At 55.5% G+C, this 19,417-nt stretch overlaps 1 protein-coding gene across 4 annotated transcripts in view; it reads left to right on the top strand.

Annotated features, from left to right (window-relative positions):
* The first annotated feature begins 857 nt into the window (after nucleotides 1-857).
* CLMN (calmin) overlaps nucleotides 858-19,417 on the top strand; it is a 96,097-nt gene continuing 77,537 nt past the window's right edge. For 2 of the 4 annotated variants that reach the window (XM_020285622.2, XM_012755382.2), the window contains exon 1: nucleotides 858-984. In XM_020285622.2, the coding sequence (XP_020141211.1) occupies nucleotides 903-984 (82 nt within the window). In that variant the 5' untranslated portion in view covers nucleotides 858-902. The remainder of the gene's footprint in view (nucleotides 985-19,417) is intronic. The other 2 variants (XM_012755377.3, XM_012755378.3) reach the window with 1 other exon arrangement.

Below are 19,417 nucleotides of genomic sequence, written 5' to 3' on the forward strand. Positions count from 1 at the left end.
GGATTCGGGCCAGAAAGGCTTGTCCTGGCATTTTCAGTAAGGCCCTGGAGAGGGTCATGTGGAGACTCAGAAGCCCAGGACCCCACTGGCCACCCCAGCTCCTGGAAGTGGGTTGCTTCTCTCTCCTCCCAGCACTTGGGGTCACTTTCCTGGGCAGAAAATGGCTCCCTAGATCTAAACTGAGGAAAGAGACCCTTGTCCCCATGGCCCCCCACTTTGGACGCTCCTCCAACTTTATCTCCACATCACTTCACCCCCTACTCAGGCCGTGGATGCTCCTCCCCTCCAGAGGGGCCCCCAGGGGTCGGGGATGGGCAGGGCTTGGGCCCGGGCCCTCCGCGGGGGCCGTCTCCCCAGTGGGCAGTGGTGGGGAGAATCTAGGGGGGTAGGGGACTTATCCCGGAGGAGAGGGAGGCGTCGAGGACAGCCTCCTGACCAGGTAGCCGGACCGCCAGCCTCAGCCCCGGAGTGGCTGCGTCACCCCGCCCGCCGCCCCCTGAGACATCACAATCTGGGGGCCCGACCCCGCCCGCATCACCGCGCGCGTTTGCAACCAAACAATCCAACCAACACACACCCCAGGGAAAAAAAGAAACCGGCCCGAGCCAGCCTCCCCGCCCCGCCCCGCCCCGCCCCTCGCCCCCCGGGGCCCCCGCCCCCGGATGGGGGAGTGAGCGCGAGCCGGGCGCCCCGCACCCGCCGCCCCGCGCCCGCCCGCTGCCCGCCCGCGGCGGGGGCGGCCCCGACCGCGCCGCCCGCCCCGCCCGCGCCCCGCCCGCGCCCGCCGCCGCTCCAGCTCGGCGGCGACCTCGCCGGGTGCGTGCCGCTCGCGCGCCCGCCCGCCCGCTCCCCGCGCCCGCCGCCCGCGCCCGCCCGGCGCCCCGGCCCGCCGCCCGCGCTTCATGGCTGCGCACGAGTGGGACTGGTTCCAACGCGAGGAGCTCATCGGGCAGATCAGCGACATCCGAGTCCAGAACCTGCAAGGTAACGCAGCCCGGCGGCGCCCCGAGGGACGCCCGCCCGGCGCCCGCGGAGCCCGGGGCGCAGCTGCACTTGGCCGCTCGGGCCGCGCCGCGCGCCGGACCCGCCGCTGTCACTCGACTCGGGGCTGGGCGCCCGGTGGAGACGCCAGCCCCCGCCCCGGCCCCGGCCCCGGCCCCCAGCGCGGCCGCCCCGGCCGGATTCGCAGTTGCCCAGGGGGTGGGGCGGCACGTGTGTGTGCGTGTGTGTGTGCGTGTGTGTGTGTGCGTGCGTGTGTGTGTGTGTGTGTGTGTGTGTGTGTGTGTTGGGGGGTCGTTTCCAGGAGGGCGACGTCACCATCCGTCTCCAGCCGCCGTCGCGAGTTTGGAGAAGTTTGTATGTGGGCTCTTGGGGGCGGTGGCCCGGGTCAGGGAGGGGAGGAGAAAGTGTGACTGCGTGCGTGCGTGTGTGTGTGCATGTGTGTGTGTGCGTGCGTGTGTACGTGTGTGTGTGAGCGTGTGTGTGTGTGCGCGTGTATGAGAGAGAGAGTGTGAGTGCGTGAGTTCGTGCACTTCCTAAGAACCTTCCAGGCCACGGGGACTGAATGGGGGCGGCGCCGCGGTGAGCCTGGTTGCAGGGAGCCAGGGGTGCGGATCGGTGGGGTCAGGCGGGCACGCGGCGCAGACCCCCGCTGTCCTCAGTGGGCTGCCCTCCCCGCAGGCCGGGCCTCCAACTGAGGAGCGCGGGACACTGCGACGAGGCGAAAAAGAAGCCCCTGTGACCAGCCGTTTCTGACAAGGGCTAGGAGTGGCTGTGCCACACACGTGGTGTGTGTATCTTTCAAAAGAATTTTTTCAGTGTGGAAACTTAGAAAGCACAAAAATATTTGCAGGGAAAAAAATAAAATCACCCATAATTGCCTGCCTGAACCCACCCACTCAAGACAGACCTGCTCTTCGCGGAAGCGTATTTCCAGCCTCTTTCTATTTATATGCGGGTTTGCAGACTGGACAGAGTTCCACTTCCGGCCTCTCTTCACCCACATGAACCTGCGCAGGTGGAGTTTCTGTAGCCACTTCCCCTGCAGGTTTGGGTTTCTAGAGATTTCAAGGTTGGGGGTGGTTGGGAGAGGACTGGGAGACCTGGGCAGGTGTGATGGGGGTGGGGGGAGGTGGCCGCCCCTCCCCCCCAAGCAGGTGCAGTGACTTTGCCGTGAGCAGGCAGGCGGCCCCAGCAGGCTGGGTGCAGGCTGGGGGATGGCGGAGCAGTAGAGTTTAAACATTACACCCAACCGAATGCTTCCTGGGAGCCCAGGTGGACCTGCCCTGCCCATGGGTTGGGCAAGGACACTGTAGGCAGAGGTGACCTGAAAAGGAGAAGGGAGCCTACCGGGGTGGGCGTTTTCTGAGCTCTTCTCGCTGTGATTTGTGTCAGAGGAGGAGGATTGGGCTGGTGGTGTAGAAAATGATCCCTTTGGATGGTGAGCCAAGTGCCTGGATCCTGTTGCCTGCGAAGAGCTGGCATCCTATTTGGGGGTGGGCATTAGTGTATTTTGCTGAGTTGCCATCTTGTTTGGGCTGTCAGGATGTGTGTGTGTGTGTGTGTGTGTGTGTGTCTGTATGTCTTAGGTAATCACTGGGTGTTTTATAGGCACTTAATAATCAATGCTTGGTGCAACAAGTTCCTGAATTCCTCTGGGATGAGCTCCCAGTTTAGAGGAAATTGACTGTTGTGAAGAAATGTTCAGCAATATCAGCATCACGTTACAGTGAGAAGATAGGATAAGGCTTCACAGAATGGGGGCAATTTGAGATGGGTCCTGAAGGTTGGGTAAGAGTTCACTGGGTAGGGTACTCTCCCTCAGCTCCCAGTGAACTGTTCTCACTTTGAGGCAAATGGCAGTTACAATTTGAGCATCGGTGGGCTTTGCCATTAGAAAAATACACTTTTAAATTAATGTGTATATATATGTATTATATATATCATGTACACTAATCTTAAAGGTAAGCTCCACGAAATTTTATGTGTGGATACACCCATGTAACCACCACCCAGATCAAGGTGGAGAAGATTCCCAGTTCCCTAGATTGGTTGCAATTCCTTTCTTCCCAGTCAGTAACACCTCCCCCCAATCAAGCTAACTATTCTGATCTTTATTACCGAAGATTAGTTTTGCCTGTAGAACTTGATGTAAAATTGAATCATACAATGTGTACTCTTTTGATCCGGCCCTTTTTGCTCAACATTATGTTTCTGTGATTCATCCTTGTTCTTGACTGCATCAGTGGTTCCTTTGTATTTCCGAGCACTAGTCCATGGTGCGGATGTACCGCTGTTTGGGTGTCTCTCCATCTGTCCAGGGACCTTTGGGTTGTTTGCGGTTTGGAGCTATTTATGGATGAAGCTGTCTGTGTCTTTTGGGGGTTGTCAGCACCCCAGAGTTGCTGAGTTGGGCTTTGCTGCTTCGCTCAGCATTGCTGAAAAGAGGTTGGGAGTGGGGCTGGGGGCAGAAATCTGCCTTCTCTTGATTTTCCCCTTGGTTTCGCAGTCTCTTGACTGAATGCTTAAAAGACATAGTCTCTCCTTGCTTCCGTGGCACTCAGAAAACCCCAACCAAAGGGCCAAGTTCAGAAGGCACCCCCCAGCCACGCCAAGCTTAGAGCATCTGCCAACACTGGCTGTTGGATGTCAACTGGCCCCAGATGTACCCGGACCATCATCCGCGGAGGACTTGTTCACCTGAGCCCAGCATGGGTGCCAGTCACGAGGGGCAGGAGTTCAGGCTGGAGGGCTGCTTTTGCAGCCGTGGGCACTTACAGCACAGGCAGTGGCAGTGACGGGAGGCTGGCTGCAGCGGGATGTCATGACTCTGTAATCATGGGGATTGAGGGGGCTTCTGGTCTCCATCTGCAGGCAGCAGCTGCTGTCACGGTTAGGTATCCTAGTTCTTTTCAGAAAGCTTTGACCCTCTTGGGGTCCTGGGAGGGGAGGGTTACAGGGTCAGTAATGAGGGGTAGCCCCAAGTTTACAGCCTCGGGGATATTACCTTGCAAGGAAGAATGGTTTAGTAATAAATCTCTGTCTTTGTATCTGTCCGTGTGTCTAATGTTTAAGTTGACTTGGAGGGACGTTGGCCGGTGCTCTCTTGCTCATCTGAAGCCCTCATCTGTCGGCCTGCCCTGTGGGATTCTGGAATCCACGCAGTGTGATTGTGATGTAGGAGATCATCCCCCAGGGGACTGTTGGAGTGAAGACTTCCTCCCCAGACTTCCTGCCTTCGGATGTCAGGGTGAGCTGGCCAGGGAGATGGCCTCGCCCAGGAGGCCTGCTGCCCAGCTTCCTGTGTCTGACAGGCCGACGAGGTTCTCTGGATATGGTCGCTATGGATGGCTCACAGGGATGTTTGTAAACTCCGGGCTCCCTGGCAGAGCGCGGATGTCCCTCTGGGCAAAGACTGCCTGTGCCACCCTCGCAGGGTCGCTTGGAAGGAAGCGGGGGTGGTCCAAGCTGTTGACCTTTTCGGAGAGGAGAAGATGGAATTGCAGGATATCGGCAGCCTCTGCCCGGTGGCCCCCACTTCCTTGGAGCCACACGGGAAAGCAGGGACTATATCTTCTAGAATGGAGGTTGAAGGCAGTTTGTTAAGGGTCTGTGCCTTAACAGTTCTCTGCCTGGAGGTGGGCTCCAGGGATCCAGTGTCCTGGATGACAAGGCTGCTTTGGCTGTCCCCTCTCCTTCTTTGCCTTGGCCTTAGGTTCCAGCTGAGGGCTCCACTAGTTCTGGGGGACACTTTCCTGCTGGGCAGAAAGGGACATCGGGCCAGGATTTAGAAGAGGCTCCTGTTTGTGTGGGAAGCCGCCGCTACCCAGAGAATCTATATTCCTTCTCTGTGCAGTACGGCGAACGTGTGCTGAGCACGTAGCATCTGGCAGACGCTGGGGAACGAAAAGCTGGTTCTGCCTTTAAGGAGTGTGAAACTGTCACAGGCACCCAGCCAGACTGGAGCTTGAATTTTCTGATTCTAGCAGCGCAGAGGTCAGTTTGGGGCCGTCAGCTGTTGTTCTGGGGCTTTTGGGGTTTGAGGCTGGGATTCGTGGCCCCACTGTTCCAGAGGGGCTTGGCTTGGCCCTGGCACCCAGAAGTGGAGGTGGGCGAGTTGGGGGGGGGCGCCAGGCTGATGCTGCTCTGGGGGAGCTGCAGGGGGACTGTCCGTCTTTCCTGGCTGGATCCTGCTCCCTAAGGGGCGTTCCCACCCTCAGTCAGAACCTGCCCAAGGCCACGGGACTTGTAAGTGGGGCGGGGATTTGAACCCAGGTCAAACTAACCCTGTCGTGCTTGCTCTGTGAGTCATGTGCCGTGGGCATACAGGTAAAGAGGCTACTATACTAGCCCATGGCTGGGTGCTGCAGAGCCCTCTCAGAGCGGGGTAGGTTTGGGTCTGGACTTTGAAGGCCGACCAGAAACTTGACTGCACAGGTTCTGCATTGCACAGCGTAGAACAGGAGGGAAGTCGCTGGACTAGCCTGGGGCAGGACGGTGCCTGTGTGTTTCAGATGGACCAGCCCTTGCCCATGTGGCCTGCTTTCTCCTTTCGATCCCCTGGCTCAGACCCAGGTGTTCCTCATGCATGCTTGGACCTGGCAATGACTCCTTTATGGCTGGGGCCTGGCCTCCCCTTTGCTAGTCCACCCACCACCCAGCCACCTAAACATGTTGCTGCTAATGCCTCCAGTGGGTTTTGTGGCCTGCAGCAGAGCTGGGGCCTGGGCAGCTCCTTGGTCCCCTGCCAGGACCAATAGTATCATTGGTCCACGAATGCCACTGGGAGAAAAAGGCAGGGTTGCCCTGGCTCATAGGATGAAGTCAGCCACGACAGCCTTCTTTCCCACAGCCCTGCGCTCCTATCTCCCTGTCTTTATCTCCCGATCTCCAGACCTTCCGTGCATAGAGCCATGGGGTACACAGCAGTGGGACCAGGCTGCTGCCATGGCCACTGTTATCTGGCAGCCAGAGAAGGGAAGGAGCCCAGGATGCACCTTTCCTGCTCCCACCTCCCCAGCTCTTGGAGGACACAGCAAGTGCACTAAGGTTTCTGTACAAAAACCAAAAGGAAACCAAATGCAGAGGTTTCATGTCCTCAAGCAGCTGCCTGCCAGGGCACTGCCCCTGGGGCTGTGTGCTTGATTCTAAGGCATGAATCATCATGTAGAGTTTCTTTCTGGCTCCAGGTGGGGTCAGGTCACGGGCTTTAAGCTAAGCCCTGATTGCAGGCAAAGGCCATGTTCTGGTGCCAGCTCTATCCCTAACTCGAAGTGTGGATTTTTCTCCAAGGTCTTTTCCAGGTGGAAGTTCGCGCAGCTGGGGAAGCCACAGCCAAGACCAGGAGGCTGAAGGCCTGAGCCTGTGTCCTGGTTTTGTTGCTAACTTGCTGTGGGATCCTGAGAAATCCCCTTTCCTCAATATTCCTCAGTTTCCTGATTTGCAAAATGAGAGAGTTGGATCATCAGGGGCTCAAATGCATCCCTGGGAAGGTGGTGCAAGGAGTGTTGGAGCCTGGGCAGAATGTGCCCACCTACGGCCATGTGTGTTCCAGTCCCCGGGACATGTTGGGGGACGGCAGTGTGTGACTCTGGGCTCCACCAGGCACAGCTGGCTGGGTCTTGGATTCTTCTGCCTGTCAGGTGCTGTAGACTCACTTCCACCGAGGACCCGTGCAGAAGAGGTTGCTGTGAGAGTGCACAACGGTACACCGTGTGCATTCTTGGTTTGTCCTGGCTAGAGTTGGAGGTGTCCAGGGAGGTTTAGTGACCGGCCCACAGACAGGGCAGGCAGGGGGTCCTGACTCCACCCATGCAGGAGAATGTTCAGGGGCAGGTGAAATGGAAGCCCACCGGCAGACGGTTTGTCAGCAGCGAGAGAAGCCCTCGTCCCGTTGGCAGCAGACCTAGGAAGAGGTTTGACCGCAGAGTCACGTGTCAGTGGCCACGGCTCGTGGTCGGCCTTGACTCTGTCAGGACAGCCAGCAGTCTGGGGGGGAGGGGAGGGGAGCCTCTGACCGGCTCTGCTGCGCGGGGGAAGCAGCCCTTTGCCCAGGAGCCCACATTTCACAAGCTGCCCTCCCTGACCTGTGGCGCTCTCCAGCATTTAATTTTTTACTGGAACAGCTGAGGCTGCTCCTGCCCAACGAGCCACAGGTCACGCCTGCCCTGCGTCTGAGGGAAGAGAGAAAAATAAAGTAATTGTCTTTTAGTGCTTGAGCCATTAAAAGTGAACTCCCTGTTCCCATAGAAACCTTTTTTTTTTTTTAATTTCTCCTTCCCTGTGCCTTTCTCTCTCTTTTTTTTTTTAAACAGTGGTAGATTGTGTCTGTCACAGAAGGAATTAGAGGAAACATCAAAAATCGTAAGTGTGGCATTAAAAGAAATCTTCGGCCATTTTTCTTCTTTACTGGTCTGTCTCCTTCTGATAGTTTTTTCTATCAGAGTAGGGATTTGCAAACTATGGTCTGCAGGCTGCTGCCTCTTTTTGCAAATAAAGTTTTCTTGGACTAGCCACACCCATTCCTTTGCATGTCCCTATGGCCGCCTTCACACTAGAAGGGCACAGTTGCGTGGTTGAGGCAGAGAGGGACCCATAAGACCAAAAATATTTACTCTTTGGCCCAGTACAGAAAGAAGGAAGACAGAGGACTGAATAAATGCTCCCAGGGAAAGGGGCTGTGTGTGTGTGTGTGTGTGTGTGTGTGTGTGTGTGTGTGTGTGTGAGAGATTTGGGAGCCAGCCCTGTCCATTTGTCCAGCAGTGTTTTCGCCAAGGCAGTCGCTCTGACTTGGAACAGTGGCCCGGGCTGGAGGCTCCTGAGATGCCCGCAGGTCCCAGAGCCGCGGCGCTGGCTTTGACCGGCTGCCACGGGCTTCCCGCCTGTGCCTTCCCACTGCTGTCCCGTGTCTGGCTGTATCCAGAAGAAAGCCTGGGCGAGGCCCTGGTGTCACCCAACACCTGTGGGACAAGGGGTCACCCTTGTTACCCCTGGCAGGATGTGTCCCGGGGGTCTGGGGAGGCTGGAGTCCGCCTGGTGGAGGCTGGAGTCAGGCCGGCCTCCCCGCGGAGTAGGGAATCTGTGCGCTTGTGTTTCCTCGCCAGCAAGTACTGGGGGTCTCCCGTTCAGAATGCCGAATCCGGAAGACTTCCTGCAGGAGGGCGCAGGCTGTATCTTCTAAACCCAGACCCAGGGCACATGACAGAGAGGCTCATGGGGATGACAGCAGGGGACACTTGTTGTATGTGTAATGGCCCAGCCTTTTCAAAAGGGTGACTGTATGCGGGCTTCACTCTGCACCTCCTGTAGAAATGGGCTGACCCGCTTGAAGCCTGGCCTGTTGGTCCGGTGACAGTTATTGAGTCCTCCCAAAATGCTGGGAGCCTGGGGGTGGAGTGAGGGGCGGATGGGACACTCCAGGAGTTCTCCGTACAGAGGCGACGTGGATGTCATGAGCTGGAGAGCAGCATGTTGGGACTGAGGATGCTGGGTGGGTGCTGCAGGAGTGGGGGGGAGGGGAGGCAGGGGAAAGTCCGTAATGGCAAAGGCAGGAGGTGTGACCCTGGGGCGGGGGTGGGGCCGGGAGACCAGCAAGCCCCTCAGTAGGGTGGGAGCCAGTGTTGGCTGGGGAGGGCAGGGAGGTGGGGCCCAGAGGGAGCGCGTGCAGTTGACATTCACCTTTCATTTTTGCTCTTCTTGAACAGTGTGATCCACTGTTGCTTGGAGATCATAATCCCCCAAGGCAAGGAGAAGCCAGGGAGCATTCGGGGAGTTCACAGAAGCCCTGTGGTCATTCGGTGTTGACCAGCGAGACCCTGGGCTCCTGCAGGACTGCAGAGCTTGGTCTAACTGAGGGAGCCTCAGGGCTCCGGTGACGAGTCGCACCCCACCCCTGCTTCCGTCTCCTGGGGGGGTTCTCCATGCAGCCAGGAGCCTTTGCGATATTTATATCCCTCTCTTTTTTTAAAACTATTTTTAATCCTCCATGGTATGACATACTTAAAAGGCAGCGTTCTGAGCCCTTCTGGCTGGGAACTGGGGCGGCGGGTGGGAAGGGGGCTTGGCGGTGACCTGCCAGATTTGGTGGTGAAAGAACTCGAAGCCTCAGATGGCATCGCCCTCTGGCCCTTCCTTTCCCTCTGTGTCCTCGGTCCTGGCCCTGAGTGTGTCTCCCGTCTAGGTGGGCCTTCCCACGCTCACCTCTTTGCGCACATCCTCCCTGTTAGTTGCTGGATCCGCTGTTTTCCTGCCTCCACTGTCCCCAGTTCCGTGTCAGCCCTGCAGCCTGAAGGTCTTGCTCTTGCCACGCCCGTCCTCTGCGTCCCTTGCCCTCAGAAGGAAGCCTGGCCCTCACCTCTCCTGCCCCCTCCTCGAATGAACCAGACCCCAGCTGCACCCAGGTGCCTTCCCATTCCCCCACAGGCCACATCTTTCCTGTCACTTACCTTTGTCCACGTGGTCCCTGCAGCAGAGAGTGACCATGACCGGCCCAGAACAGCCTCCTTGAACCCGGTCTGTGCCCTCCTGGGCAGAGTTCACAGCCCCTGCCGCTGGCCCCCCTGGGCCTCACAGATGCCCTCTGAGCCCACCCCCGGTTAGACCCCTGAGTGGAGGCCATGCATCTTTGTCCTGCCGCCCCCAACTCAGAGTAGGTCTTCAGAACTGCTGGCCCAGTCGTTGCAGGCTGAACAAGGCCCCCCGCCAAGATGTCCACGTCCTAATCCCCACAACTGGGGAACGTGTTTCCTTACTTGGTACGAGGGGCTTGGCAGATGCGATTAAGCGAAGGACCTCTTGAGTTGAGATTATCCTGGATTATCCAACTGGCCCAACTAGTCACAAGCTTCCTTACAAGAGGGTAGGAGGGTCGGAGAGAGAAGAGATGTGATCATGGAAGCAGCGTTCAGAGTGATTACGCTGCGGGAAGGGGCTGGGAGCCCAGGAACGGGCAGTGGCCACTAGCCAGAAACGGGAAGGAGAGAGATTCTCCTCCGGAGTCTCCAGGAGGAGCACAGCCTTGCCCATAGCTTTGATTGTCGTCTGTAAAACCCATTTCAGACCCCTGACCTCCAGAACTGCAAGGTAATGCGTTTGTGCTGTTTTCAGCCACTAAGTATGTGGCAGTTTGTTACAGCAGCTGTGGGAAACTCATACAAGAATGCATGCCGATTGGCCGTCACGCCGCCTTCGCCTCCCTAGAAGGGGCACACCTGGGAGACATACCTGGACAACCCTTTAGGTTTCTGTGTGAGTTTGGCGGAGATCAGGGTGGTGGCAGCAAGCCGGAGCTGAGAGTGCAGAGACAGACCTGGGCTCTGGTCACAGTGCGGCCACCACCTGGCTGAGGAACCTGGCAAGGCTGTGTGACACAGGACAGGAGAGTAAGACTTGAGGGGATGGAGAGAGGCCCACTGACTCTTTACTCAGGCAAGGTGGTGGCATCCTGTCACTGTGGTCCCATCTATGTTCTGTGGCCCTGGCACGAAGAGGGTGATGTCATAGCGTCCTCTAGGTACGTGTCCTGTTGTGCAGACTCAAGGATGTTGCATGCTCTGGCGGCAATAACATCTCCGTCTAATCCTTGTCTTTTTTTGGAGTTGAGACATACGAACCCAAGAAGCACTATTAACCCAGAGCAAGTCAAGTCCCAGTTGTTTTGGATAAATAATCTTCTACTTTATGTGGACTATCAAAGTTTGTTTAGAAAACAGAAGGATGTCATTAAGAAATTGGTTTATAGACAGCTGCCAACTTTTGTTTACATAACATCAAATGCTGAAAGTCCGAGGCTAGACTTACAAATGACAAGGGATTTTAATTCCCAGAGAATGGGAAAAAAAAATCCTAATCCTGCCTCACCGTTTCAGCATTGTCAAATGATGTCATGCTGCATGTGAGCCCCCCAACCTCCCTCTCGCTTCTTGGTGGAGCACATGGTCAGCGCCCCAGTCTTCATTGCTCCGGTTCCATTCTTGTCTCCATGCCAGGCCTATGAGACCAGTAGTTACCACTACTGGTGGTACCACACCGTCACTTTTTTTCTATTTCTACTTATTTTTATAAAACAAGGATGAGATGCAATCAGATGTTCCAGTGATATTCCGGATACACAGTGAAGGGGGCCACGTAGCTCACAGAGCTGCCCTGTGTGTGAGCACGGCTTCTCCCCGGCCGGGCTGACGTAGCCGTTCCGGCCTGAATTGAGGAAGACGATTTGGGGTATCCTCGTCGTGATACCTGTAATATACGGCACAGGTGGTGTAAAAGCCAGTGAAGTCAGGGATTGTCTTTATTGGTTATAGGGCATTGATATCGTGATTTGGGGGAGTGTGTGTGGGCCCGGGGGTGACCACAGTGCAGGACACTGTGCTAAGTTTTCCAGATAACCCAATGGTGGGTATAATTTCTGCCTCTGAAAACTAAGGCTAAGCGAAATTGTCTCGAGTTCCAGGCCACTGGGCTCATATGGGTAGAACCAGGCATCAGAACTAAGTCTGGCAAGACGCAGTTAGTCAAGGGCAGGGTAGTAAGAGGGAGGCTTTGGGGACTTGGATTTGGGGGGAGGAGGAGACGCTTGGCCAGCACTAGGTCAAGGACTAGCTGGCCCTGCAGAGGCCATTGACTTGGATCCCGGAGGCAAGACGGGACCCTGGCCGGTCCAGTTTTGTGGGTTGAGAAGTCAGCCTTGGCTGTGAGCCTTATCAGAGTAGATTCAGTGACTCAGCTGGTTTCCTCCATGGTCACTTACAGACCAGGTTCCTGGAACTGTAACACAATGAAGCCTGCATTCCTGGCTGGTGACTGCCCAGCGGCAGATCCAAGAGGAGTGTGGATAAGGATCTCACCTGAAGAGGTGGAAGGGATGAGAGTCTCACAGCCTCGCCTCATAGCAGAAGGGAACGAGACAGCCATGGGGACCGTCCTCCTTCTCATGCAGGTTGGGCTGTGTCACGGCGCTGGCAGATTACGAAGCATCCAGTCTGCACCGAATCACTTGATCTGCCTGCTTTCAGTATGATTTGCATCGAGATCTTCTCAGTGTTTTTTGTTTTTTTTTTTAACCCTCTTTAGAGAATAAACTTCCATTCCTGTGCCTGGTGGGGGAGGGACAGTCCCCGGGTGGGAGTTGTGGGGGAGGGGATTGCGATCCCACTGGTTCTTTCATGTGATCCTCTTGCTGCATTCGTGCACCCCAACCCCGTCCCCTCAGTTATCTGCCACTGCTAATTCCGGAGCCTTTGGGACTTCCAGGTGTACCCTGGCTTGGTTGGTGTCTTTCCTAGCTGCCATTTTCCTTGCCGCCATTTCTTGAGTTTGTTAAATCAGCTACCGCAGGTCCTTCTTCATGCCACCTTCAAGAATTTTGTTGCTGTCTTCCCTTCTTCTGCTCTTCCCACCGCACAGGGTTTATTTTCCACACACGTAATCCACACAACAGACAAAATCCCTTTCCTAGGTTTCCATCTCTGCAGGAGAGTTGGGAGGTGCCCTGAAATTGGACGCCCGTGTTGAGTCTGTCCCCCCCCCCCTCCAGAAGTCTCTCCCTTCCTTTCCAAGTGTCTCGAGCAGCCGGGTGGGAAGCTTGCAAGTGGGCGTCACAGTCCCCTAGCTTTGGGGACTCGCGGTGTGCGAAGCCTGCAGCTGTTCCGTTCCATTCTGACTGCTCTCAGGCTGCCGCTGGGTGCCGGTCACCAGGAGCAGCCGGGGGATTGCAGCCGGGGTGTCGGTCACGCCTCAAGGCCGTTTTCTCAGCCATACACTTTGGTTCCTCTGTGGCTGGGGCCCCAAGGCCTGGGGGTCAGGGGCCCAGATGGGGTGTGGCTGCAGAGGCTGAGGGACCCCTACAGTGAACTCGCCACCGAGGTCCTCCCCAGGCGTCAAGCTGCCCATCAGGACTGAAACGTCTCTCAGCTTGGCGGGCGGGGGAGTTTAATCTGACACCCAGCGCTAACCACCATGCGCTTTTGTCACTGCGGCTGTTCTAAAGCTGCAGCCTGTGCTACACGCGGGGCTGGGGAGGCACCTTGGGGGAGAAACACCAAACCGCTGAAGGAACGGGTTGTTTGGTTTCTGCTTTGTTTGGGGTTGGAGCCCTGCCTGCTTTTATAAAACCTTCCCAGGCCCAGAGCCACAGGCTATCTGGGGTAGAACTGGCTGGTGCCAGGCTTTTAAAGTCAGGCTGTTCTTCGTGGCCAGATTACAGGTTATCCTGTGGGATCCCCCATCAGATACTGACTTGAGTGGGTCGGATTACCCAGAACTAGGAGCACCGTGGAAACACCCTTTGGGGATTTCAGTAAAGAAGGAATCACAACCTGACCCTCCAGCATCGCCAGCACGATGCCTTTTTATCCTGCAGTTCTTATCTCGTAAACACAGCTGATCAATACGCACAAACCCGGAGGGGACAGTCTGCCTGGCCTGCGGTGGACAGGGAAGGTGTTTGAAGCCAGGCCCAGATCTGAGTTTCAGCCCCTTTGCTTTGTAGCTGCGGGACTGTAGCCACGTTATGGGCCCTTGTGGTGTGTTGGTCTCTTCTATCTATTCGTGTAATGTGACTTGAATAATAGTAATGCCCTTCCAGGGTTTTTTTGGAGGAGGATTCAGTCAGGAATGTTAAAAATGCCCAATACTAGCAAGGGCATGTAAAAATTTAAAGTAAAAGAGGAATTTCTTTGGTTTGGTGGTCGATATCTTGGTAGCAGCTCAACTGAAGAGGTGAGTGAATCGGTCACTTAGTCAATATTTTGGGGTTGGGCTGTGTCACATCAGATTTGGTGTCTACACTCAGGGACCATGTCGTGGAGAGAACACATCAGTAGTTGACAAGCCCTTTATGAGTCATCTGGTTGGTGGCCTGGAATGCTTTGGAGATGGGAGAGATTACTGGGGTTGAGTGATCCGGGAAGGGTTAGTAGCAAGTCCTTGTGCTGGGTGGGGACCCGAGTAGGCTGGATCGGCAGGGAGGGCCTCCAGGTGAGCAAGGAGGTCGGTGTGAGGAGGATGCAGAGGCAGGAGTATGCTGGGGCATTCAGGAAGCTGGCTGGTCCAGCTGGGGTGGGCAGAGGGCCTGGGGATGGGGAGTAGGGGGTTCTCATTATTAATGTCATGACCTCTGGGACTCATTTTTCCCCTGCAGCCATTTCACCCTTGGGAAGTGGCCTGGGCTGGCTTACGGCCGGCATTCCTCAGTGTGTGAGTCGGGGTAGGTGGGACTCTTGTTTTTTGGAGTAGGATGGTCTTCTGTGAGTGGAATGTTCTGCATGTGGCATGAGGTTTTAACATCCTTGAAAATTTCCACCAGCATTTCCACCTGGGAGTGGTGCTGCCCATTTGAGGTCTAGTAGGATAATATGCAATTGAAGGGGGAGGCTGTGCGTCTCCCAAGAGCTAAATCCACTCTCGGACACAACAGAGAGTTGTGGGAATGACTTGTGCCCCTCACTCAAAAGGCTCTTTGATATGAAGCTCCAGCTTTGAGGCTATTGGAAAATCAATAGTTGATGTAACAGCTGTCCTGTGAATTGTGCCCATTATAACCGAATACTCTCCAGTTGTGGGAAGAATCCAACAGTGACGTGGTAATGCATGACCCTTTTGGATTACTCCATGGAAAATTACTTCATGCCTCAGGTGCTGATGCTGCAACTTTTATTTTCCAAAATATTGCCTGTTTTCAAGTCCAACCAACCAGAGCCCTTCTGGCTCTTGAGTTTAACTTCATGTAACAGCAACTTCCTGCAAATACCGAGTGTCTGCTTGGTTCCAGGCTCCTTCCCAGGCACCAGAGATACAGACTCGAGGAGAAGAGACCTAGACGCTGCTCCACGGCAGGGAGTCAGTCCCTGCGGTCCCATTGGGGTAGAATGATGGCTGTGACAGCAGGCTGCTGGGGGAGTGTCTAACATGGGACCCTGCATCAGGTGCCATGCGAGGCCATGTTTTAAATTGACATAAGAAGAATAAACTGGAGTTAGCTAGATGGAAGGAGAAGGAATGTTCAGTGTACAGGACTCGGCTCCATCACCTGGAGCTGATGAAGGTTGCATAAGAGGTTGTGTTAGATCTGGGTGAAGATGGTCATGGCCTTGGGGTTGGAGGCAGAGGTCTGGATGTCTTCTGTTCTGCAAAGCAATAGCCTGGGGCTTGGTCTGTTATCAGAAGGTCCAAATGTCTGTGATTCACTCCAAAGAGCGGCTGCTGGTCATCAGTAGTACCCTGGTTGGCTCTGATGCCAGCCTGTGGAGTTGGGGTGACTTTTGTTTTGCTCATCTGTGTGCTTTGGGGTATAACAGGGCACTGTGGTACTAGCGCCCTGTGGTTGTGTCCGCTCCTCTCCCAGGCCCATCTCCCCCATTTCTTTTTCCAGCCCCTCTTCCTGTCCCAGTCCAGACAGATATGCCCACCAGACAGGAGGGCCACTTTCCTCAAGCATCATTTTTCTGAGTTGAGGACGATTAAAATGATGAAAAAGGTTATGAAGCTGATAATGATGACAGTATATTCACCATCTGCATCACCACCGTGGCCCCATTTATTGAACATCTACTATATGCCAAGGACCCTGTTAGATATTTAATATCTAATTCTCACAGCAATCATTTGAATAGGGGAGTTATCTTCATTTTTCAGATGAGGAATTGAGGCTCAGAGAGGTCAAGTACAAAGCCCACCGGTACATAGCTAGTTGGTGGCAGGGTCGGAATTTGGCCTCGGACCTTTCTCACCCTGAAACCTGTGCTGTTTCCTCTAGGCCACATCAATCCCCCATGTAAGTGTGGCTTGGCTCTGTGAATGACGTGCATGTGGCTCCTTATTCAGCCCCCACTTTTAGCCTCAGTTTCTCCTGTGTAAACTGCAGGGTTAGACCCCTGCTATCTGTCCATTGTGGCAGGTACCAGGCATGTGACCATAGGGGACCCGTGTCCAGTCCAGACTGAGATGTGCTGTGAGTATAAAACACACACAAAATTTGGAGACTTCATATGAAAAGAGAATATTAAGCATCTCATTAATCATGTTAAAATAGTACTTGAATGATGAAATGATATTTCTTTGGATAGAGTAGTTTAAATAAAATATATTATTACAATTAATTTCACCTGTCCTTTTTGACTTCCTATAATGTGGCTACTAGAAAATGTGTGGCTCACATTGGATTTTGATTCAGCAAGACTCGGTTAGCCTGTAATTTCTGAGGATCTTTTAATGCTGATGGTCTCAGACTGCAGTGCTCTGGTTTCTCTTCTTCCTTAACCACGTGGTGTTTTTGAGCCCAGAAGCCCCTTCTGAATTACTAGCCCTGCTCCATCCCCGAGGCTCTCCAGTGGGACTCCCGCCATTCACTCCTTCGTGGTCCCGACTCCATCGGAGGGAAGAAACGCACCTGTTCCAGCATCTCCTGCCGTCTCGGACGGAGTAGTTCACCGTCCTGAGTCTCACGTGTGCCATCCATCTATAAAATGGGGGTTGGGGATGTCACCCTCCTCACGGAGTCTTAAGATAACAGGATACGCATAAAGCCCCCACACCCAGTAGGAGTCTACACACGTTCTTTCCAGCATTCCGTAGCTGACATCTGTCACCCTCGTGACAGATGGCAATTGTTTTTGGTGGCACTCATTTCTTTAGCAGAGTTCATTGGTGATGACATGCCGCAGAGTCAGATCAGCCACCCCTGTTGATCCAGCTGGCGCCAGCCACATCAGATCGGGGTGCCGTTCTGCCCTGCGCCCCGGGAGGCAGGGGTGTGGATTGCAGGAGGACGTAGGTTAGAGGCTGAGATTTGACTTTGAACACCTGGTGCAGGGAAATCAGATGTCTCCGAGCAAACGGGTCAAGCATTTGCCTAGAATCTACTCTCTGCTGGCCGTGGCCACCCCCTGGTCTCAAGTGGGCTCAGCTGGAAACTCCAGGTGAAAGAGTTGAAATGGTGATTTACATGCCGGTGGGAGCAGTGCAGAGCAGAGGGCAAAGGTCGGGGGAGGGCAGGGAGGCCACGGGCCCAAAGAGGGTTCTGTCTTAAAACAGAGCCATCGCGAGTGCCAGATTGCACGGAGAAGCCAACCGTGGATCTGAGGGCGGGTCCCCGGCCTGCTGGGCCTGCTTCCTCATCTGCACTTGCCGGAAAACGATGCCTGCCCTGTTCCTCACGCACGCGACCACGGCGGCGTAATCTCCAGGGTTCTCCAGCTGGTTAATAATCTGTGGCCATTGCTGCTTCTGTCTTTATATGGTTGTGAAAGTCACACAGCTGCGCCTTTGGGCCACCACCCCAAGGCCACTGCCACTGTCCTCTTGTAGTGTCTCTTCTGGCCTTTGCTCATTCGAGCCATGTTTTTCACACTCGTATTCCTTTCCCATTTGAGTGCTGCGATTTGCTTTGCCAGGTCATGCCTCCCCCGGTGCCATCTTCTGTGTTGTTGGGGGACCCTTCCCCCCAGCCCCAGGCAGAGTGAGGCCCCCTGCACCCTTGGCATGGCATCCCAGCTCTTGTCACTTCATTGTCACACTGCCGTGACTTGTCCAGCTCCCTCACCAGGCGTGAGCCCTTTGCGGGCAGGATCTGGTCTCAGCCGCCTCTGCGGGCCTGGCCGGAGCTGGCCCAGCAGTGCCGTGGAGTGGCCACAACTGCCCCCCGAGTGTGCAGGCCCAGCTCTCCGAGCCGCCCCCAGCGGGAAACGGGCCCGATAGAGCGTCTCCCTCTGTACAGCCGTCTAACATAGGGTGACATTTTCTCGAGACAGGTTCCCAGAAGAACAATGACTAGGCCAGACGTTTTATAGCTCTTGGGGTGAACTCAAACATGTGGCTGCCATTCCCTTTCTTTTGGGGAGTGGGTTTCTGGGTCTTCCAAACTCCCTTCAGTTGTCACTAATGCAGGGAAAAAAAAATAGAGCCATTGAGCCATTTCTCCTGGCAGGGGGTAGAAGGCAAGAGTGGAAATGAAAGAGAACAGTGACCCAGGCTTGGGCCTCTCGAAGCCCCTCCCCCAGCTGGCACAGGTCGCAGGAGATGGCTTTATGGCTGCCTGAGGAGAGCCAGACGCGGATGCAAAGGGAGTCCCCAGGGTGGCCCAAGTAGGTGCAGCCCCATAGGTCAGCTTGCCGAGGCCGGGCCTGCAGGGCGAGGCCTGCTGTTTGCTCGGCCTGCTCTGCCACCCGCCTTCGCAAAACAGTGACTGCTCGCCTGTCGTGGCCCTCCTGGTCTACACCCGGGCCGGTGTCCAAGCCAAGATTGACTTAACCTGGGTGGAAAGCTTCTTTCTCCTTTATAACGATTGTGTGTTCCAGGGAGGGGGGGTGCTGGCAAGTGGGGGGTCACATTCCTGTCACTGAGGTTACCATCTCTTTGCACGCTGACCCCGTCCTCCTTGTGGTCCCTGGGCCAGCCGCTGTGTGGCTTCTTGAACGGTCTCTCCGGTTCCTCGTGCCAGGTTGGTTCCGGGGGTGCAGGTGAGACCAGAGAGAAGCTCGCTGTGGCTAAATGGGGGTTGGGGGCTCCTGACGCAGTGCGGGTCACGCCGGGAGAGGCCCATGGCGTTGCCCCCACTCCAGCACATCCTTCCATCTGAATGATGACACGAGAGAAGACAGGCTCTTCTTTGTGTTTTGCGGTGAATTGAGGTATCAAATCTGTTGGGGGGAAGTGGGAGAGACGAGAGAGGCCTGCGGGCATGAACCCGGCTGGCACCGGGGGCCCTGGTGGTGGTGGCCAGGGGGCGGGCGTGGGTGGTGACGTCGTGGGAGCGAGGGGCGTGGCGATTCCTCGGCTGCTGGTGCCGGCAAGGCCGGGAGCACTGGGCCACCCCCGTGCTGCCGGTGGGCGTGCAGATGGTCGCGCTGCTTCCGAAAAGCTTGGCTGGAGCTTTCTTATAAAGTGGAACGTGCTGCTGTAAAGCCCAGAAATGCCTCTCTGAGGTATTTACTGAGGGAAATGGAAACATGTTCACGCACAAAGGTGTGTGTGTGTGTGTGTGTGTGTGTGTGTGTGTGTGTGTGTGTTGGGCAGCTTTATTCACAACAGCCCAAAACCGGACACAGTCCCCATGTCCCTCGCTGGGGAGTGGCTAAACGCATGTGGCGCCTCCGTGCGACGGAACACCGCTCAGCGGTGGGAGGGAGGAACGGCTGGTCCACGCGACGCGGATGGATCTCGGAAACATGCTACGTGAATGAAGCTGCATTCTAAAGGCCCTGCAGACTGCATGGGCTCATTTATATGACATTCTAGAGAAGGCAGAGTTGTCCGGACAAAAAACGGATCCGTGGTTGTCAGAGGCTGCCAGTGAGGCCCTGAGGGGACTGTCCACAATGGGGTAGTGGCCACATGATTTTGTCAAAATGCACCGAGCTGTCCGCAAGAAAGGGTGACAGTTACTGTATGCCAGTCATACCTCAATAAGTCTGACTTCAAAGAG

Source organism: Microcebus murinus, chromosome 6, assembly GCF_040939455.1.
Source record: "Microcebus murinus isolate Inina chromosome 6, M.murinus_Inina_mat1.0, whole genome shotgun sequence".
Taxonomy (NCBI): Eukaryota; Metazoa; Chordata; class Mammalia; order Primates; family Cheirogaleidae; genus Microcebus; species Microcebus murinus.